This window comes from Giraffa tippelskirchi, chromosome X, assembly GCF_054371585.1.
Source record: "Giraffa tippelskirchi isolate mGirTip1 chromosome X, T2T-mGirTip1v1.2.pri, whole genome shotgun sequence".
Classification (NCBI taxonomy): domain Eukaryota; kingdom Metazoa; phylum Chordata; class Mammalia; order Artiodactyla; family Giraffidae; genus Giraffa; species Giraffa tippelskirchi.
Window position 1 is genome coordinate 91,606,616 of NC_137289.1, and position 21,131 is coordinate 91,627,746.

The following is a 21,131-nucleotide window of genomic DNA, read 5'->3' on the forward strand; positions in this document are numbered from 1 at the left end:
GAGAGTGTGAGCATGCTTCCTTGGGGGTCTGATTTAAACCAATCATTTGCTTTACAATCTCTTTTCCATTTTGCACTTACCCTTCTTATGGCACTTCTCACAGCAGTACATAATATATGTTTCCACACTGATAACCCCCAGTAAACTTTGAGATCTTTGCAAGAAGAACTGTGTGCCATTCATCAGTGAGTTTCCAGCATCAAGCAGAAGGCCTGGAATATATTAACCTAACTGTGCACTTATTGGTTTGCTCCCATTGGACTGAGAATATGTTTTACTCATCTCTCCCTAGCACTTAGCACAGGCCTAGCATACAGTAGATGCTGAATGTTTGTTGAATTGAGATGAGTTAGTTCCCTTCCTGTTCTCTTAGTCTTTGAGTCTTAGTTCCCCCATTTGCAAAATAAGGGTAGTAAGAATACCTATGTGAGAGTTGGATGGTGAAGAAAGCTGAGCGCCAAAGAATTGATGCTTTTGAACTGTGGTGTTGGAGAAGACTCTTGAGAATCCCTTGGACTGCAAGAAGAGCCAACCAGTCCATCCTAAAGGAGATCAGTCCTGGGTGTTCATTGGAAGGGCTGATGTTGAAGCTGAAACTCCAATACTTTGGCCACCTCATGCGAAGAGTTGACTCATTGGAAAAGACCCTAATGCTGGGAAGGATTGGGGGCAGGAGGAGAAGGGGACAACAGAGGATGAGATGGCTGGATGGCATCACTGACTCGATGGACATGGGTTTGGGTAGACTCCGGGAGTTGGTGATGGACAGGGAAGCCTGGCGTGCTGCAATTCATGGGGTCACAAACAGCCGGACACAACTGAGTGACTAACTGAACTGAAGAGTATCTATTACTTCATAACATTGTTGTGAAGATTAAGTAAGCATTTAGTGTAGCATCTAACACAAAGAAAATGTTCAGTAAATATTAGCTGCTATAATTATTATTATCATTATCTTTTGTTGTTGTTGATAAGGCTTCCAGACCTGCTGATGGGAATAGGCCCCTCAAACTGTGCCCATCTTAGTCAGGGCTGTCCTTAGGTATGAGGAGTTATGCCTGTAGATTTTTCTCTCCCCTGTCCCATCGTACTGCTTCTGCTGTACTCAAATAACCTTTGTAGTGTAAAACTTTAGCTGACCTTGGAGGGCATGTCCATCAGACCAGAAGTTCTCTGAGAACAGGGTCATCTCACACTCATCTCTGGACTCATACAGGGCCTCATACAATATATGCATGCTTTTAACAAAATGAATGAGTAAAAGCTACTCTTCCTCTTCTTCCTCCTCTTCTAGTATACCTCCAGCTCTTCCTCCCTGACACTGCTGCTTCTAAGTCGTTTCAGTTGTGTCCGACTCTGTGCGACCCCATAGACGGCAGCCCACCAGGCTCCCCTATCCCTGGGATTCTCCAGGCGAGAGGACCGGAGTGGGTTGCCATTGCCTTCTCCAATGCATGAAAGTGAAAAGTGAAAGTGAAGTCGCTCAGTCGTGTCCGACTCTTCACGACCCCATGGACTGCAGCCTACCAGGCCCCTCCATGAGACTAGAGTACATGAATACAAATGCCTATAGTCTGAAGTACCTTCTAACTAAGAGTCAGGTACCAGGGAGCCCTGTGTTGCCTACCTCTGTTCTACCCTTCATAGCTCTAGCTAACTCCTTTTAGGTCTTTGGTACTTGGGAATGAATATGTCTACAAAGCTGCAAAACTATTACAGTCTGATTTATGTCTCAAATATGTCATATGTCTAAAAATAATTGCTATCAAACTATCCAGGTAAATAGCAACAGGTGAACTATTTAACTTATACCTGCATTTCTAGAGTGAAATAATGGGACCCCTGTAAACATGCTGAAATTTGACATGGAGCTGATTTCTCATTCACACATTAAGAGGCGTTGTCAACATTGTTTGATTCACTTTTTTAGGAAGTCTGGCACTATGTAAGAAAACTTCTAGTTATCTTATCTCATGTAATCCTTAGAATTTCTCTAGTGATCATCATTATCCCGATTTTACAAGCAAGAAAACTAAAGCTCAGGGATGACATGCCATTTTCCCAAGATCACAGAGTTAACAAACATTGGACTCAAATCAAGTCTTTTACTCCTGTATCAATAGGGCTTCTGAGTAAAAAACACTTTATTTTTGTAGGGTTTAACTAGTTAGGTGAGAAATCATTCCACATTTCCATAGCCCTTTCTACTGTTTCCTGCATCTATCTCTGCTCCCATGGAAGCACAATCTAACGTAAACTTGCTGACTATTGTTTAGTAGTTAAGTCATGCCTGACTCTCTGCGACTCCACTGACTGTAGCCTGCCAGGCTCCTCTGTCCATGGGATTTCCTAGGCAAGAATACTGGAGTGGGTTGCCATTTCCTTCTCTAGGGGATTTTTCTGACCCAGGGATTGAACCCACATTTCCTGCACTGCAGGCAGATTCTTTACTGCTGAGCCACCAGGGAAGCCCAAAAGTTGCTGACTAGTCCTCTTGAAATTGCAAAAGAGACAAGAAAATCTTCTTCCAAGCGACATGATTACAGAAGGGTTTCTAGAGAGCCATGGAGGCTATAGAAGTGGGGTAGCAGAAGAGGCCCTGCAGGACATTGGGAAGCAGGAAGCCTTTAATCATAAGCAACACAAATGAAGGATTCTGTCTCTGTTTTGAAGCTGAGCAGAGCTAAGGGACCTCAAGGATTGAATACTCACTTACTGATGAGCCCTTCAGTCCCTAGGCAAGATGTTAACCTCCCTACTCTATATAGGGTTTTGGACAAGATCTAAAGATGATTCAGTTAGCAGTTAGTGATAAGTAGTATGTTACATGCAGGCTGGCTGACTTTTAATAGGATCAATAATGAAGAGTGGGTATGTGTGTCAATCTATGGGAAGCAGAATGAATGATGAGTCATGAGCAGAGTTTCATTTTATACACAGTAAAGTCACAGACCACAATAAGGCATTATCTGATTTTTGAAAGAAATGCCCCCTTCCTCACAAATAACAAAGCAATAATAGTACAACCAGACTACATTTCTCCAAAGGGTCCAAAGCACTAAGAATGTAGGAGACAGTACTCTAGATAAAATACAGCCTAGCCTAGTTTTAAAAAATACCCATCTGGCTTCAGGAAAAGAAGCTTTAAAATTGTATTTACACAGGTGCTGGCTCAGGTTTCTATTGAATCTGGCCCCAACATACTTTTAAGACACACCTCTGGCTGGATGAGGGAAACCAATGGCTGAAGAATGTGGAGGATAATTTATGAATTTTGTTAGCTTTTCTCCTGGCCTGTGGCTGTGGATCTGGATTTACCAGGGAGGTCAGACAAATCTTGTTGCAGACAAAAATACATGGAGAGCTCTGACACCTTCATGTCCAAAGCCCAAAAGTCAAGAGAGGCAATGGACACACGCATGCTGGGCTTTCTGGGAAATGTTATTTATAGTGCCCTGGGAGACAAAGAGGAAAGAGGAAGAGATTAACCTTAGCTATGTTCTTATACAAATGTTATTGGACCTTCAGATCACCAATTAAGTAACACCGAAGACAAGTGGTTGTTTGAGAACCTTACACCAACCCAAGGCCTTCTTTACCAGTGAACTGCCTTAAATACAATCTGCCACCTCTCCTCTCTGCTACCCAAGGGACATCAGAAGTGTATGTGTACTAATGACCATAGCTCCATTTCAGTAGATGAAATCAAAACTTATTGAGCACTGGAGATGTGCTACATATTATTCAGCTCTTACAATAACCCTGTGACCTATTACTATCTTCACAGAGGCACAAAGAAGTTACACGAGTTGCTCAAGGCCCAATATCTATCTATTTTGGAGCCAAGGATTGAACTCAGGTCTATTTTACAAGGTTGATGCTTATAAAGTGAATTGCTGGCCAATGGAAATATCTGGAGTATCCATAAAATTTTAGAGATTTATTGTTAAAAAGATTTAGGCTGTTATAGATTTATTGCTAAAATATTCAAGATTGTTTAGCTCAACACTTTTATTATCTAAATGGAATTTTGAAGTGAAAAGAAGGAATGGTAGATAGAATCTGCTTCTCTCTCACTGCATTTCATTCCACTACCTAGATAGCAGCATGCTTCCAAAAAGCCCAGAAAGTAGAGTAGGATAGCAATGTACAGCCCAGCATTCACACAAGGTGGGGGTGGGGAACAGGCATAAAAGGCCAATTGAAGGCTGATCAAGGGATCTGTTGCATCTGATGAGGTTCCCCTCAGCCACCTCTGGACTCCAGAATGTTCCTTAAACAAGTATCCTGCTTTCATGCAGCCCTGTCTTTGGTCAGTCCGTTCAATATTCCTAAAGTTCACTTCCTACCTTTTGTACCTGGCAGACTATTGCTGTTGTTGATGTTTAGTCACTGAGTTGTGTCTGACTCTTTGTGACCCCATGGACTGTAGCCCACCAGGCTCCTCTGTCCATGTGATTTCCCAGGCAAGAATACTGGAGTGGGTTGCCATTTCCTTCTAAAGGGATATTCCTGACTCAGGGATCAAACCCACATCTCCTGCACTGGCAGGAGGATTCTTTACTACTGAGCCACCTGGGAAGCCCATTATGTTGGAAACTCTGTGTCGTGTTCACTCCATAGTCACTAAAGAGTCACATGACTTTGGGCAAGTCACTTTAACTCTTCTGTGCCTCAATTCCTTCATTTATAAATGGGACAAATGATAATACCCACATCATAGGGTTATTGTGAGGATTGAATGAGAAAATGTCTATAAAACAACTGATACTTATTGAGTATGCAATAACTAGTTTTTGTTATTATCTCTTATCCCAGTGCCTTGTATAGGTCTAGTGCACACAACAAATAAACACTGACTGTTGAATAAATGGATGCTATCTGCGGAAAGTGTCAGTCATCAATAGTCATTTTAGATATCCCTGCAGTCAAGATAAAGATTTATTATGTGGCCTCACATAATTCTTGGAGGTTCCAAGGCAACAATCTCTGAAGCTGTGAGGCTGGAGAACCCCTCAGACAAGAAATAAGAAACTACTGGGAAACCTTCATTTCTGCCATTTATATGTTCTATGAACCTAGGAAAGTCACTTCCTCTCTCCTTGGGCCTCAGTTTCCTCTTCTACAAAATAGCTTGGTCAACTTTTTAGATATTTTAGTTCTCTTCTTTTAATTTTTAGCAGGTTAGCATTTAAAGATCCTGTGGTTCAAAGCACTGAAAATCTTTTAAGTCTTTTCATTAAATGCCTCATGGCTGAATCAATGCTGAAAAAGTGAAGGAACTTGTGAACATGGAACCAGAGAAATGTGATTATTTAACTTATGGACCTGTAAGAGGTCCGCAGTCTCCAGGGCCCACATCCAGGTGCCACAGTGAAATCATGGTCCATCCACACTATCAGGTGTCCCAAGAGAGGAAGGACAATAAAAACCTTGATAAAAGAGAACACGATTTTGCCTCTGTCAAATTTTTAGCTCTGTCCTAAAAGACAATATTTTCTGGTTTATGACATCAAAGAGGAGGGGAATGGAGTTCTCTTTCTCCTGGCCCCATAGAAAACATTCTGTGGTACACTTCTCCAAGTAGGCTCAAAGCAAAGAGTCTAGGAACATGATTCTAACATTTGTATCCATGCAGACTGTTTGATTTCTTCAGCTTGGCAATGAGAAGTAAAATTCTCATGAGCCCAGGTGTTAAATCATGCTCCCTGTTCTGTGGTTCTGTGATGAGAGTGAATTAAGGAGCTACCGAGCCTGGTTTCATCAGACTCAGAACTTTCCCTCTGAAGATTAGGAGCTAGTGGAAAGACTCACTCACATGTCCCTGGCCCTAACTAATGAAGAGTTACTGGTGAACCACTAGCTATTATTATTATTTTTTTAAGGAAGAACATTCCCTGTGATGTTAGTGTTACTCACTGGTTTCTCCCCATAGTATTTAAAGTCTTTCTTCTTTAATTTCTGATTCTGTTGTTTCTCTTCACTGTTGTCTTTCTTGTTTGCACTTTCCTTCTGCTTTAGGTTAGTATGTTTATATATTTGAGAAGTAGCTGTGCCATAAGAGAGTGGCTGCTACCTTTGGACCCAGAAGACCTGGGTTTAAATCCAGATGCTCCACTTGCTCCTGAAGAAGGAAATGGCAACCCACTCCAGTATTCTTGCCTGGAGAATCCCACGGACAGAGAAGCCTGGCAGGCTACAGTCCATGGGATTGCAAAAAGTTGGACAGGACTTAGCAACTAAACTACCACCATTTCACTTACTAACTGTTGATTAACTGAAAAAAAAAAAAAACCAAAACATCAGTTTTCTTATATGGAAAATCAGGAGGATGACCTCTCCCCTCTGTTCCAGGTGGTTGGGAAGTTCAAATGGAAATGAAATATGATAGCTGAAGAAATTTAAAGGTGTCAATGGTTATGATCACTAGGTTACTCCAGGCAGGATCTGTATCTTGAGTATGTGACCCTAATATCCCATGTGTAGTAATTATCCACCAAATGTATACTGACTGAATGCATGATAGATTACCACCAGGCCAGTTTTTACGAAGTATTCAGTAAAATATAGGCACCAATGTAGCCAGAAGCTGTGGTGATTCCAGTGGGATGCACCAGGAGTCACAACATGGACTGGAAACAAATGGACAGAGAATTCTAATCCTTTCTCCCTTTATAAAGAATCATTAATCCCAACTCTCAGTTTCCTTTTCTGGATAGAGGGAAGTTCCCTTTTCTGTGCTCTCTTCTGAAAGGTACAAAGCTTACCTGCCTACTTGGAATGCTGAGAGCAGTTGCTAGCTCTGAAGAGGAGTGTGAACACCTGAATAATAGCTTCCAGAAGTATGCACACATGGCTATTATAACTGAAGAGATTGCTTTTCGAAATAATGGATTCTCCCAGAATTCAGTTGTTATGAGGGACAGTGTGTTGGTTGCCATGGGACTAGACTAGAGACTACAGAAATGAGACATAACTCCTAGCTCTGAAGAAAAAGTGGGTCTAACACTTACCTGTGCAATAGCATCCAACTGCTAAAATCTACCACCCAGAGTTTCATAATTATCAAGAGATTCTCTGGGGATTAAAAAAAACTTCTGGCTGCAGTATATGGATGGGCTTTAAAAATATAACACATTGGGGAATAGTAAGGCAAGGTGAAGGGAGACAATGGACTCAGACGATTTTGCAGGTGACATAGAAACTTCTTGTTAATCATTGCTTCATTAAATGCATTTGCTATAAATTATCAGCCACAGGGCCCTATAGACGAGCAATGGCAAATTCTTGACACAGCCCCCAAATTGGGCTCTAATAAGAGACTTGGGTGGGCATCAACTAGAATGAGTTATAGAGCTAAATTATTTATTCTGCAGGCCTGTGGTCTAGTCCTATTATGAGGAAAACCAGAATTAAGCCAACAAATGTGTAAAGACAAAGAATCATAGGCAAATATATGGTAAATTCATAACTCAACTGGCCACCTGGGCCCCACTCTCTCTGAGACAGAGAGCTTTTCCATAACACTTCATACCAGATAGACCTCAAAGCTACCTTCCTCTATACTATCTGGGTTATATGTGGCATCCGAGGGCTTCCCTCATAGCTCAGTCGGTAAAGAATCTGCCGGCAATGCAGGAGACCGGGGTTCGATTCCTGGGTTGGGAAGATCCCCTGGAGAAGGAAATGGCAACCCACTCCAGTATTCTTGCTTGGAGAATTCCATGGACAGAGGAGTCTGGTAGGCTATAGTCCATGGGGTCACAAGAGTCAGACATGACTTAGCGACTTAACTGCTACTATCACTATTTGGCATCCAGCAAATTCACTCATACATATTTTATAATTATCCACATGGTTACAGTACAAAAGCCTAAAATTATGTAGAATATTTTCAATTTCTCCTCTGGGTATTGCAAGGTTGAGTGATATACCAGATCATCAGAAAAAAGTATCCTCTTCTAGCATTCTAAGAATTTTTTTTTCCTATTTAGTGAAAAAAAGCTCAGGACCTAGGCCTTCTAGGCCACCAAGGTGTACAAACTTTCACTGGCCATATCAAAAGAATGTTTAAAATTAGATAATCTAGAGAGTTACTAAGACACCAGAGATCAGAAAGAGCCAAATTTACTATGCAGATTTGTAAGCAGAGGAGTGACCATCTAAAGCAAGAGTTGGCAAACAACAAAAATTCACAAGCCAAATTTAATGTGCTGTTTCTTTTTGTGTGGCTCAAGAACTGAGAATGAATTTTAGATTTTAAATAGCTGAAAAAAATAAAAAATAGTATTTAAAGCCATGTGAAAACTGAATGAAATATAAATTTCAGTGCCCATAAAGTTTTACTGGAGCACAGCCACACCCATTAGTTTTGTCTAGGACTGCTTTCATGCTGCAAAGGCAGAGTTGAATAATAGCATCAGAGACTACATAGGCCACAAAGTCTGTTACTCTCTGGCCTTTTACAGAAAAATGTTTGCTGACCCCTAATTAAAGTCAGGCTATGATAATTTTAAAAAATCAGAGACAGATAAAAGATACTAGGAGCTTTGTGAAAACAATCTCTAAGACTCGTGCAATAAGGATCAGTCAACTTCTTGGCCAAAGGACACCCGATGGAGGCTCTTTTGAAGTTACAAGTAAGGCTTTCCAGGTGGAGATAGTGGTAAAAAACAAAACAACACAAAAAACTCGCCTGCCAATGCAGGATACATAAGAGACTTGGGTTCCATCCTTGGGTAGGGAAGATCCCTGGAGGAGGGCATGGCAACCCACTCCAGGATTCTTGCCCAGAGAATCCTGTGGACAGAGGAGCCTGGCAGGCTACAGCCCATAGGGTTGCAAAGAGTCAGACATGGCTGAAGCGACTTAGCATGCATGCACAAAGTTGCAATTAGATCCTCCTAACATAGCTAACTTGCCCCTGGGAAATGTTACTCCTAAAGTTAGGGAGTGAAGAGGACACTGATATGCACCAAAAACTCTCTGCAAGACTCAAAACAAGAAGTAACATTCAATTCCACATGAGTTGAGGTGGGAAAGAGTAGATTTAAAGGACAGAAAGAGTTCAATGAGGGTTCACTTACATTTCTTCCCTCACAGAAACCTGGGGAGAGAGAGAGAGAATCAAAGCCATACTTATATAAAATTTGCCAAGGATACTAAATTGGGACATATTGTAAACATCAGTGAGGATGGTGTAATTCTTTGAGTTCAGAATGTAAACTACAGTTTCAATTTTATGATGTGTACCAAACAGTGCTCCATGCATACAAAACAAATGGATGTACAATCTCCAATGTTTTACTAGAAAATGTCTGAAAAATAGTAAATTCTTGAGCACATAATGCACATGATGAATTAATTAACCCTCTTTGAAACATGATGAGGTAGAGATGAGGATTCATATCCTGATTTTCCAGATGAGAAAATGGAAAAGAAAGGAAGTTATCCAGCCATGGTCATAGTGCCGGGAGAAGAGGGAATCTTAGAGTCCTGACTTTTAACTCAGCCCATGCACAGTGCACTCTCTGAGCTGGCTCTATCCTCATCTGAAGATTGGTTTTTTAAAGAGACGGGAGCTAGGATTTACCATCTTCTAGGAAGGCAAAACCAAATGTGCATACAGGTATAAATGCACATGTTTGCTGAAATAACGGTGATGGTGTTTGTAATTTGTAGAATTGTCACAAAAAGTCTAAGCTGAAAGGGCATTTTAAAATTATCTTAGTTTAACTCCCTTATTTTACAGATAGGGAAAAATGAGGGAAATTTTTTTAGCTAATGTCACAAAACTAAACCCCCTCTGAGCTCCTACTCTGCTCAAGCATATCATCTTCCTTTGACTTCCTGGTCATTTTGATAACATCCAACATGCCTTTCCCTTTCACCTTCCCACTCACCCCACCCACCACCACTAGCTAATTCTCTATATGTTTGTTTCAAATCCAGAGACCATCCTCTCAACAGCACATACACAGACACACACACGCACACACACACATTCTTTCACTAAGTTTCCATCAAGCAGGTTTTAATGATTTTTACCCCTGTGGCCTACATTTATTTTTATCATCATTTTTTAATCTCAAAATAAGCAGATTCTTCCCTGACTAGCCTCACCCTCACCCTAAACCCCCAGCAATACTGACAATGAGAAAATGTGAGGCTCTCTTTTCTTCTTCCTCAACAGGAAAACCTGGCTAGATTACAATCGACTCTTTGCTGAGTCTTGCACCAATGACAGCATTAAAGCCTCATGGTTTATGAACTACCAAAGCTAGAAATGGATTTTTTTCTGACGTGCCAGGCTTTTAAGTCTTGTACCTGTGCCCAGTCCAGAGATTTCTGAAACCATGAATAAAGTGGCAATCAACACTCTGAATACTCCATCTGAGTTAACTGACAACAACAAACAAATTAGGAAGAAAAGATTTGTTCTCCCACTCCTTCCAAGACAGGTGGAGTTCCAAGTTTCAACAAGGGAGATTCAGAATCACCTTCAGAAAGGCCATTTGGGCAATAAAGATGCATTGTAAAAATGAAAAGAAAAATCAATAAATGTTCTCTGCAGGTAATAAGACAGCCCCCTGCCTTCAAATAGAATAATGGCAGTAAACTTCAGCCACCAAACTTAAAGGTTTTCACCTTTAAGTATTGGAAAACACCAATACTTTTTTTTTTTTTCTTTTTGCTTTGTTTCATGCTTTTTAAATCACTTTCTCCTGTCCCTCAAAGGCTCAGGGCTGGAAGCTGGGGTTCACATTCCAAAGGAACCAATGGGCTCCATAGTTTTGTAATGAACCCACTGGAGATTTTAATATTTCAAGGAGATTAGAGCATTTGGCTCCATGAGCTCACAGAGGCTCATTTTCTCAAAGAAAATATTACCAAGTTTCTCTAACAAGTGATTCTAGGGTCTGAAGAATTTTGAGACCTTGCTGGATTTCCAAATGCTCGGCAATTTGAGTGATTACCCCTCCCCCAGCGTCCTTGTTCTCAAATAGTCCAAGATCCACATAATAGCAGAGCTCCTCCCAGACAGCCCTGCCAGCTGCCCTTCTGCCTGCCTCCCTCCTTCAGCCCTAACTTCTGCAGAAAGCTCCCATGTGGAATATGTTATGACAGCAAAATCTTCCCTTTCACAATATAGTTGATCATTTCCACAGTTTTCCACAAACAACAATATAGTGACCCAGATTTGTAAAACCCAGAGGCAGCATCAATGCAATCTAATCTATCTAACTATTGAATTTGCTTTTCGCTTACTTTCTTGAACTCTTTCCCCATCTGATATAGTTGCTATTACTGTGGTGCCTGGGCTTACTGACATATTGCTTTAAATGGGCGCTATGGTTCATTCTCTGCCCTATAGATAGGGCCTAACTGAAGCCAAGGTATGGGGAAGAGGCAGGTTCTCACTGGAGATGTTGGGGTGATCTGAAGTCTTTGGTGCTACTCCTCATTTCCTTTTCTGACAACCATTCTTTTTTGAGTACTCTTAAGGAACGAAGACACTGATCTCTGTCTCTTTCCAAACTGCCTACGCCTGGGCACTGGGGCACTGGACCTCATATTGCCCAGCTTAAGCAGTAGCAATGTGCCACTCAGGGTTATGGGTGGAACATGCAGCATGCTTTCTTTAATGCTAAATGCTATCTGTCTTCTTATTGTCTGGGGAAGTCAAAGAAAACAAAATAGGTTTCCATTTTATAGGTATTCCTTCCACCTGGCCAAAATGGTGAAAAGATAATCATCATTCTAATTGGCTATTGATAGGGAGACCAGTTAATGGGCACGCACTTTCTAATTTTTCTCTAGTTGCCAAGAACTCTGTGGTGCTTCTGCTGTCCTCTAGTGGGTGTCACCACATTCCTGTGGAAAGGTGTGGCCAATAAACTTGCCACTTATAAGACTGTCCTCAGGGATTATAGCTTTATATAAGGAAAGACTGTCTCTTTCAGTTCTGACTTAAAATTTCTAGGCCAGAGAGAGGGAAGAAAAAGGTCTTGGCAGGAAGTACTTCCTTTGTGAAAAGTGGAGGCAGGAGTAGATACTGGTGTTTAGCAACTGAGTCTGCTCCCAGAGCAGAGCATCTCTGTCTAGAAGCTATTCATTAGTGTCCTTTCAAGAAGCTTAGTACAGGATGGGGAATGAAGTGGATGGGTAGGAGGCTTAAGCCTAGGGAGACTGGGAAGAAAGGAGGCAATAGCATATATAGGTGGTCTGGAAGTGTAGGAAGTCTTCCTGCTGTAAGACGTAACCTCTTGGGGCTAAGCAGATATTAATTATTTTAAGCTAAATAATACTAAGGAGCCAGTTTTTGAGGCCACTTAGCCAAATACAAGATACAACTTAGCTTAGAGCTATGGGCTATTGGACAGGGTCTGAGGGAGAGAATAAAAGTTTCTCATCATTTTGGATACTTATCTATCTAGGAGCTATTAATGCAAAAAGGCCCCAAGGAGGCAGCAGCAGGAGGGAGCAGGTGCATAGACTGATGGTCTGCTGAACAGCGAGAACACTTCCTTTCTGGGGCTGAGGCCAGGAAGCCTTCACTAAGGAATAGTCTTGTATTCACCACAGAGTACAGGCTGGGGACTAGGTCTGGATTTCTCCACTTCTAACCTCTCTAATAAGGACATTTTTTCCCTCACTAGGCAGGAGAATGGAACACAAGCAAGGAGGAAATTAAATCTTTTCAAATCATTATTTTTTTCTTTTGTTCCTAGGACCCACCAAGCTCCAAGCACCAGCTGGGACCAACTTCATTGCCTTCCTTGCCTGTACTAACAAGGCTGCCAAAGACAGGGGTCCAGCAAGTATGAAAATTGACTTTTTAAGGTGCTTAGGTTCTTTGAACCAACACTACCAGTGACTTTGTCCCAGAGATCATAAAATCCTGAGTCCTGATAGACTAGTATCTCTTTTTAGAAGAGAAAGGGAGAGAAAAGTGAGTGTCCAAGATCCTTTACCTTCAGCGGCTCTTTTAAAAAAGACTTTGCAGCTTCCACAAGTGAGAGCTCCATAGTGACAGCCAGAAGCTTCATCCCCACAAATCAGGCAGGTCTTCTGGGGTGGAAAGTAATAGTCGATGGGCAGAACATGGTCCCTGGTGGTCTCCAAACTGAAAAAACCCAAGAGGAATAATGCAACATATGTCAGTGGTTGGCAGAAACAGGAAGGTAGAAGTCTGAATCTTCAGGATTAAACTGCATGTGTAAATTATTATTTATTTCTTAACAGAGTCAGTGTGAAGCTGAATTTTCTTTGGGCTTCTCCTAGGGATTATTTTTGTAGGGTTTCCTATCATGTGGACAGGGCCCTTCTGGATCCTGTGGAAGGATTTGAGAAGTTTTCTGAAATCAGCCAATCCCTTGGACTATGTCTGCATGAGGGACGGATGAAGGCAGAAACCTGAGGTAAATGTCTCTAATTTAAGGTGGTGGTCATGAAACAATTTCAGAGTAATTAAATGGTATGAACTCAGTCCTAAAATCTAACTTATCCAAAGAGAGACCTATGGCAATACCAGACTAAGCATCAAAACAGTTTGATGTGCTTTGCTCTAGTTCTCTGAGCTTTACTCTCATCTGTAAGTAGGAACAATATTACCCATTCTACTGAGCTACTTGTGTGAGCAGAAGTATAAATTAGCCAAAAGGATAAAAAGCTCTTGTAATGAATACAAAAGTGAGGAATTACGATTAGTATTTTCATGCTAGTCTTCTTTTTTCCATTCCCTTTCTTTCCTTAGGAGTCTATCTAGATAACATGCACATTTCCCCATTCCCATTCTATAACATAAAGTAGCAGTTAAGTAATACACAGTGATGCTGAAATCTTTCAGGCAACCCTCTCAACACTTAGCCATTAGAATACTCATGTTCCTTGGGCTAAGACGGAGCTTCAAAGGTCACCTAGTTAACTGTCTGTCTCCAAGAGGATCTGTGTCTGTGTCCTTCCAGGTGGAATGAAAGAGAGGGCCAGAAACTCAATCCTAAAACCTTAATGGAAATGTAGATCTTAGTCTCCCACAGTAATAAATTCAAGTTTAAATAAAGGGAACATGGTTCATACTACTCAAAGGTCAACTTTTTTCTCTCCTATGTCTTATGTCTAATCATTAAACAAAACATAAGTGGTTTCCTGGGTTAATCTGCCACAGGTAGGTGACAACTGCATATTCTCTTATCCACAGGAATGCAACCACTATTTTATTTACTTTTTTTGCTTTTACTTATTTACTGGAGTATAATTGATTTATAATATTGTGTTAGTTTATGCTGTACAACAAAGTAAATCAGCTTTATGAATACATATATCCCTTCCCTTCCCCCGCATCCCACTTTCTCTAGGTCCTCACAGAGCACCAAGCTGAGCTCCCTGTGCTATATAGAAGCTTCCCACTAGCTATCTATTTTACATATAGTAGTGTATACATGTCAGTATACTCTCCCAATCCATCCAACCCTGCCCTACCCCACTGTATCCACATGTCCATTTTCTATGTTTGCATCTTTATTCCTACCCTGCAAACAGGTCCATCTGTACCATCTTTCTAGATTCCATACATATATTAATATATATTTGTTTTTCTCTTTCTGACTTATTCCACTCTGTATGACAATAAAGGCTGGGGAAAGTGTGGAGAAAACAAAAACCCTCTTGCACTGTTGGTGGGAATGTAAATTGATGCAACCACTGTGGAGAAGAGTATGGAGGTTCCTTAAAAAACTAAGAATATATAGCTACCATATGACCCAGAAATCCCACTACTGGGCATATACCCTGAGAAAACCATAATTCAAAAACACACATGTACCCCAATGTTTACTGCAGCACTATTTACAATAACCAGGACATGGAAGCAAACTAAATGTCCATCAACATGAGTGGATAAAGAAGCTGTGATACATATACACAGTGGAATATTACTCAGCCATAAAAAGGAACAAAATTGGTTCATTTGTAGTGATATGGATGGACCTAGAGTCAATCACCACTTTTATGAGTACTTCTTTCTTACTATGGCAAGAAGGAAGGAAAATAAGCTCCAATGGCAGCCTGTTTGCTGTGTTGCATGATTTCAACTCCTCGAAACAACCCTGTGAGACATTTATTATTATTATTATATCAAATGAAGAAATTCAGACTGAGAGTGGAGAAGCACAAAACTTTTTGAAATCACGTACAGGAATCTCTGACTCCAAATCTAGCACAGCGTCCACTACCTTATTGTCTTCTCAGTAATCACCTTCACTTTCTACCCATGGGTCTTTGGTTATTATACTCAGCACAACCATCAGAATCCCCCCAAAAAGCATGAAATGTTATGCTCCTCTCAACCCTAAGTGAGAAACCTTGGCAGGGCAAGAGCAAAGAAGGCTTTCATTCAGGCTACACTTGACAAGCACTTTATCTCTAAGAGATAAATATTAGCCTTTATTCACAGCCAAAATACAACAGAAAGCACTCAGAAACTTCTGCTGATATGCAAACCCAGCAGCTGATTATGGTGGTCTATCTTTTCCCCCATGATTCATCCCAAGCCAGCAGGAGTTTATCCACCAAACTAAGACTAGGAGGGCCATGAGCTCCACAGGAAAAGATCTCAGTTCCCAGATATGAATGAGCCAAAAGCTAAGAACATCATTCCTTTGGCTAAAAATGTCATTTCCTTGGGTAAAAAATGTCATTTTTTAAAAATCAATGTATTCTTCATCTTCTTTCATTCCGTGACTTCTATAACTAATAAAAACAGTTCAAATAAAATCAGAAGGACATGTAATATTAAGGCATTTTATGTGCCAGGCCATTTCATATATATCATCTTATTTAATCTTCCCAACAACTCTGCCAGGTAGTTCTGTATCATCCCTATATTATAAGAGAAGAAGCTGATGCTCAGGAAAATGCAGTAAACTTGTTCAAGATCACTGTCCTAGTAAGTGGAAATGCCAGGTTACTGTCTTAGGTAAGTCTGACTGCAAAGTGTAGATTTGTAACCAATGACTAACCATATTACGAAATTGAAGGTCTAAATTAGGTAGATAAATTCAACTGAACTCCTATAGACCAGGTACAGGTTTAGGTGTTGGGAATATACTAATAATCAAGATATGAACTTTGCCTCTAAGCAACTTAATATCTACTACAGAAGAAAGACAGGAAGCAAAGAACTGCATAATAACATAGTAGATGATATAACGGAGAAGGCAATGGCACCCCACTCCAGTACTCTTGCCTGGAAAATCCCATGGACAGAGGAGCCTAGTAGGCTGCAGTCTATGGGGTCGCTAGGGGTCGGACACGACTGAGTGGCTTCACTTTCACTTTTCACTTTCATGCATTGGAGAAGGAAATGGCAGCCCACTTCAGTATTCTTGCCTGGAGAATCCCAGGGACGGGGGAGCCCGGTGGGCTGCCGTCTATGGGGTCGCACAGAGTCAGACACGACTGAAGCGACTTAGCAGCAGCAGCAGCAGCAGCAGATATATAATAAAGCAAAGTGCGTACTGCTACAGATGAGAAAGTACCGCAAAGATAGAAATGCTTTTTGAAAGGTATGTTGTTGTTGTTGTTCAGTCGCCAATTTGAGTCCAACTCTTTGTGACTCCATGGACTGTAGCAGGACAAACTTCCCTGTCCCTCATCATCTCCCAGAGTTTGTCCAAGTTGAAAAGTATAAATATATGTATGTATGTATGTATATACATATATGTATATGTATATACACACATATATTTACATATATAAAATGACAGTAGTTATTATTATATGAATTGAAAGTAAATATTAGATAAACAAAATATATATGTATATATGTAGGCATATATATATTTATGTATATATAAAATAATGACAGTAGCTATTATTATATGACTGAAAAGTAAATATTAGATAAACAAAATGGGAGCCTGCAAAGAGTAAATAAATGGTCCTTTTAGAGGCTTTAAAAATGGAAAATTTCATCCATATTAAAATTTAAAATACAAGTTATTTAAAAGAAACTTATCAATCAAATCTATAATCAATACCTCAAGACTGAAAAAAATCATCATTTTATTTATTGGGGCTTCCCTGGTGGCTCAGACAGTAAAGAATCTGCCAAGAATGCAGGAGATCAGAGTTCGATTCCTGAGTCGGGAAGATGCTCTGGAGAAGGAAATGGTTACCCATTCCAGTACTTTTGCTTGGAGAATTCCATGGACAGAGATGCCTGTAGGTCTACAGTCCATGGAGTCGCAAACAGCTGGACATGACTGAGCAACTAACACTTGATTTATAAGATATGAATATAATGAAATACACTTCACATGAAAATAACTATGGATAAAGAAGCTGTTGTTCATATATACAATTGAATATTACTCAGGCATAAAAAGGAACACATTTGAGTCAGTTCTAATGTGGTAGAAGAATTTAGAGCCTATTATACAGACTGAAGTAAGACAGAAAGGGAAAAATAAATATCATATATTAACACATTTTTATATGGAATCTAGAGTTGGTACTGATGAACCTGTTTGCAGGGCAGCAATGGAGAAGCAGACACAGAGTACAGACTTACGGACAAGGGGAGTGGGGAGGAAGGAGAGGTTAGGTTTTATGGAGAGAGTAACATGGAAAAATAAACACTACTATATGTGAAATAGATAGCCAATGGGAATTTACTGTATGACTCAGGAACTCAACCCGGGGCTCTGTGACAACCTAGAGGGGTGGGATGGTGGGAGGAGGTGGGAGGAAGTTTCAAGAAGAAGGGGACATAGATATACCTAAAACTAGATCTTCATGACCCAGATAACCACGATGGTGTGGTCACTCACCTAGAGCCAGACATCCCGGAGTGCAAAGTAAAGTGGGCCTTAGGAGGCATCACTACGAACAAAGCTAGTGGAGATGATGGAATTCCAGTTGAGCTATTTCAAATCCTCAAAGATGGTGCTGTGAAAGTGCTGCACTCAATAGGCCAGCAAATTTGGAAAACTCAGCAGTGGCCACAGGACTGGAAAAGGTCAGTTTTCATTCCAATCCCAAAGAAAAACAATGTCAAAGAATGTTCAAACTACTGCACAACTGCACTCATCTCACATGCTAGCAAAGTAATGCTCAAAATTCTTCAAGCCAGGCTTCAGCAGTATGTGAACTGTGAATTTCCAGATGTTCAAGCTGGATTTGGAAAAGGCAGAGGAACCAGAGATCAAATTGTCAACATCTCTTGGATCATAGAAAAAGCAAGAGAGTTCCAGGAAAACATCTACTTCTGCTTTACTGACTATATCAAAGCCTTTGTGTGGATCACAACTAACTCTGGAAAATTCTTAAAGAGATGGGAATATCAGACACCTTACCTGCCTCCTGAGAAATCTCTTTGCAGGTCAAGAAGCAACAGTTAGAACTGGACATTGGACAACAGATTGGTTCCACATTGGGAAAGGAGTATGTCAAGGCTGTATATTGTCACACTGCTTGTTTAACATATGCAGAGTACATCTCGTGAAATGTTGGGCTGGATGAAGCACAAATTGCCAGGAGAAATATCAATAACCTCAAATACGCAGATGACACCACCCTTATGGCAGAAAGTGAAGAAGAACTAAAGAGCCTCTTGGTGAAATTGAAAAAGGAGAGTGAAAAAGCTGGCTTAAAACTCAACATTCAAAAATCAAAGATCATGGCATGTGGTCCCATCACTTCATGGCAAATAGATGGGGAAACTGTGGAAAGAGTGACAGACTATTTTCTTGGGCTCCCAAATCACTGCAGATGGTGACTGCAACCATGAAATTAAAAGATGCTTGCTCCTTGGAAGAAAAGCTATGGGACCAACCTAGATAGCATATTAAAAAGCAGTTTGCCAACAAAGGTCTGTCTAGTTAAAGCTATTGTTTTTCCAGTAGTCATGTATGGAAGTGAGAGTTGGACTATAAAGAAACCTGAGTGCTGAAGAGTTGATGCTTTTGAACTGTGGTGTTGGAGAAGACTCTTGAGAGTCCTTGCTTGGACTGCAAGGAGATCAAACCAGTCAATCTTAAAGGAAATCAGTCCTGAATATTCATTGGAAGGACTTATGCTGAAGCTGAAACTTCAATACTTTGGCCACCTAATGCGAAGAACTGACTCATTGGAGAAGGCCCTGATGGTGGGAAAGATTGAAGGCAGGAGGAGAATGGTATGACTGAGGATAAGATGGTTGGATGGCATTACCAACTCGATGGACATGAATTTGAGCAAGCTCTGGAAGTTGGTGATGAACAGGGAAGCCTGGTGTGCTGCAGTCCGTGGGGTCGCAGGGAGATGGACACGACTGAGTGACTGAACTGAACTGATGGCTGATTCACGTTGAAGTGTGGTAGAAACCAACACAATATTGTAAAACAATTCCCCTTCCATTAAAATTAAATAAATTTAAAATGTAAAAAAAAAAAACTGTAAAGGATGTGGAAGAGTAGGAGAAATAATGAAGGCAATTTTACAATTTGAATTTTTCCTAATTACAAGCCACTTTGGCTAGAGGCCTGAGATATGACCTTACCATGCCAGTATCTGCCAACCTCCCACCTCCTCTCTCTGGCAAAATGATTTGGACAGGATTCCCACTGACCATGACAAAGGGCACACTGCCATTCTGACTCATGGACTGTTCTTCTGGCACTGGAAATGAAAATTCCGATTGCAGTCCCTCTCCCATGTTTGTATTCTAGAGAAACTCAAGCACATTTGTACCAGGAAGTATGTGCAGAAATGGACATTGCAGCTTTGTTTATAGAAGCAGAAATGATATAGGAGAAAGAATGAATAAATTATATCATTCATTCAATGAAATACAATTCAGCAATGACAAGGAAAAGAACACATCTACAAAGAGGTGAATTTTCACAAGCTAATGTTGTAGGAAAAACCATAACTCATAATAGCCTATATACAATATGATTCAATTGGATAAAGTTTAAAAAGAAGTAAAAGCAAACAACATGTAAATTGGGAATACATACATGAAACACATAAAAATGCCAGGGAGTAATAAACCCCAAATATAGCATAGCGGTTATCATTGAGGGGGTAATGATATAATGAAGAGAGATACAAATTGATTTATGCATTCAGTAAAAAACATTTATTAAGCACCCGCTACATATAAGGCACCATTCTAGGTCCAAGGGTTAGGTTGCTGAAAATAAAAATGTTAATGTTCTCATTCCTTAATTGGGGTTCATGAATGTTGTTTTATTATCATACTATATAAGTAACTTGAATGTTACATGTATTCCTTTGTATAGCTATAACATAACACAATTTAAAAAAAAAAGACTAAAAGAACAACCTCTGAAATTTCTAACACGTCCCTAAATAACTCTAACTGGAAGCACAGCAGAGGTTTCTTTTGAGAATAAGTAAGTGCAGAATTTGCACACAACATTGTGCTTTTCCCCACCTCCCCTGGGTTATGTGTTCACTTATTATCCCAATGTTCAGCATTCAGTTTTATGAAGTCTGAAACAAAAGCCCTGCCACATAAAATTGAAATTTTCCAAACAAGACCATGACTTGCTTTTCTCCAATGGTTTCACAATTAATTAAATGAAAGTGGATTACTAGAAGCTATAAGTTTACAAACGCCAGCTCAACCATGAGAAAGTTGGGCTCAGAAACCCTTAGCACCCAGTTATAATCTGAGTCTCTCTCTCTCCCTCCCTCTGTCTCCCTTTCTCTCTTTCTCACTCCTTTTCTATCTCTCTGGATCTCTCTCTGTCTCCCTGTCTTTCTCTATCTCTTTCTTGCTCTTTGTCTCTCAAACTTAAGGGTACTTTAGATACCTTAAGGAATTTGACTAATGTAAGCAAAGATCCTCAATGATTATGGAACCAGGATGAAATGTAAAAGTCACAGACCAGTCTTCCCTGTTTGGGAGAGAATGTAAAATCAGTAGGGCTTTTGAGCAAGCCAGACCTGGGTTAAAACCTTGCCTCTACCACAGAAACTTGGACCTAGTAATTAGGCTCTCTGAGATCAACTTGCCTCATCTAAAAAGGGAGGATATTTTCTACCCTTAGGGCTTTTGTGAGGCTTACATTGAATAACAAATGTTAACCCCTTCCCTCTATGCCTGTAACGTGTGGTTGCAT

The 21,131-nt window shown here is 40.4% G+C and overlaps 1 protein-coding gene across 2 annotated transcripts in view; it reads right to left on the reverse strand.

Annotated features, from left to right (window-relative positions):
- The window catches only part of AR (androgen receptor), a 202,595-nt gene that overhangs the window by 65,690 nt on the left and 115,774 nt on the right, over positions 1–21,131 (reverse strand). For both annotated transcript variants that reach the window (XM_081567536.1, XM_081567537.1), the window contains one exon: positions 12,975–13,126. In XM_081567536.1, the coding sequence (XP_081423662.1) occupies positions 12,975–13,126 (152 nt within the window). The remainder of the gene's footprint in view (positions 1–12,974; positions 13,127–21,131) is intronic.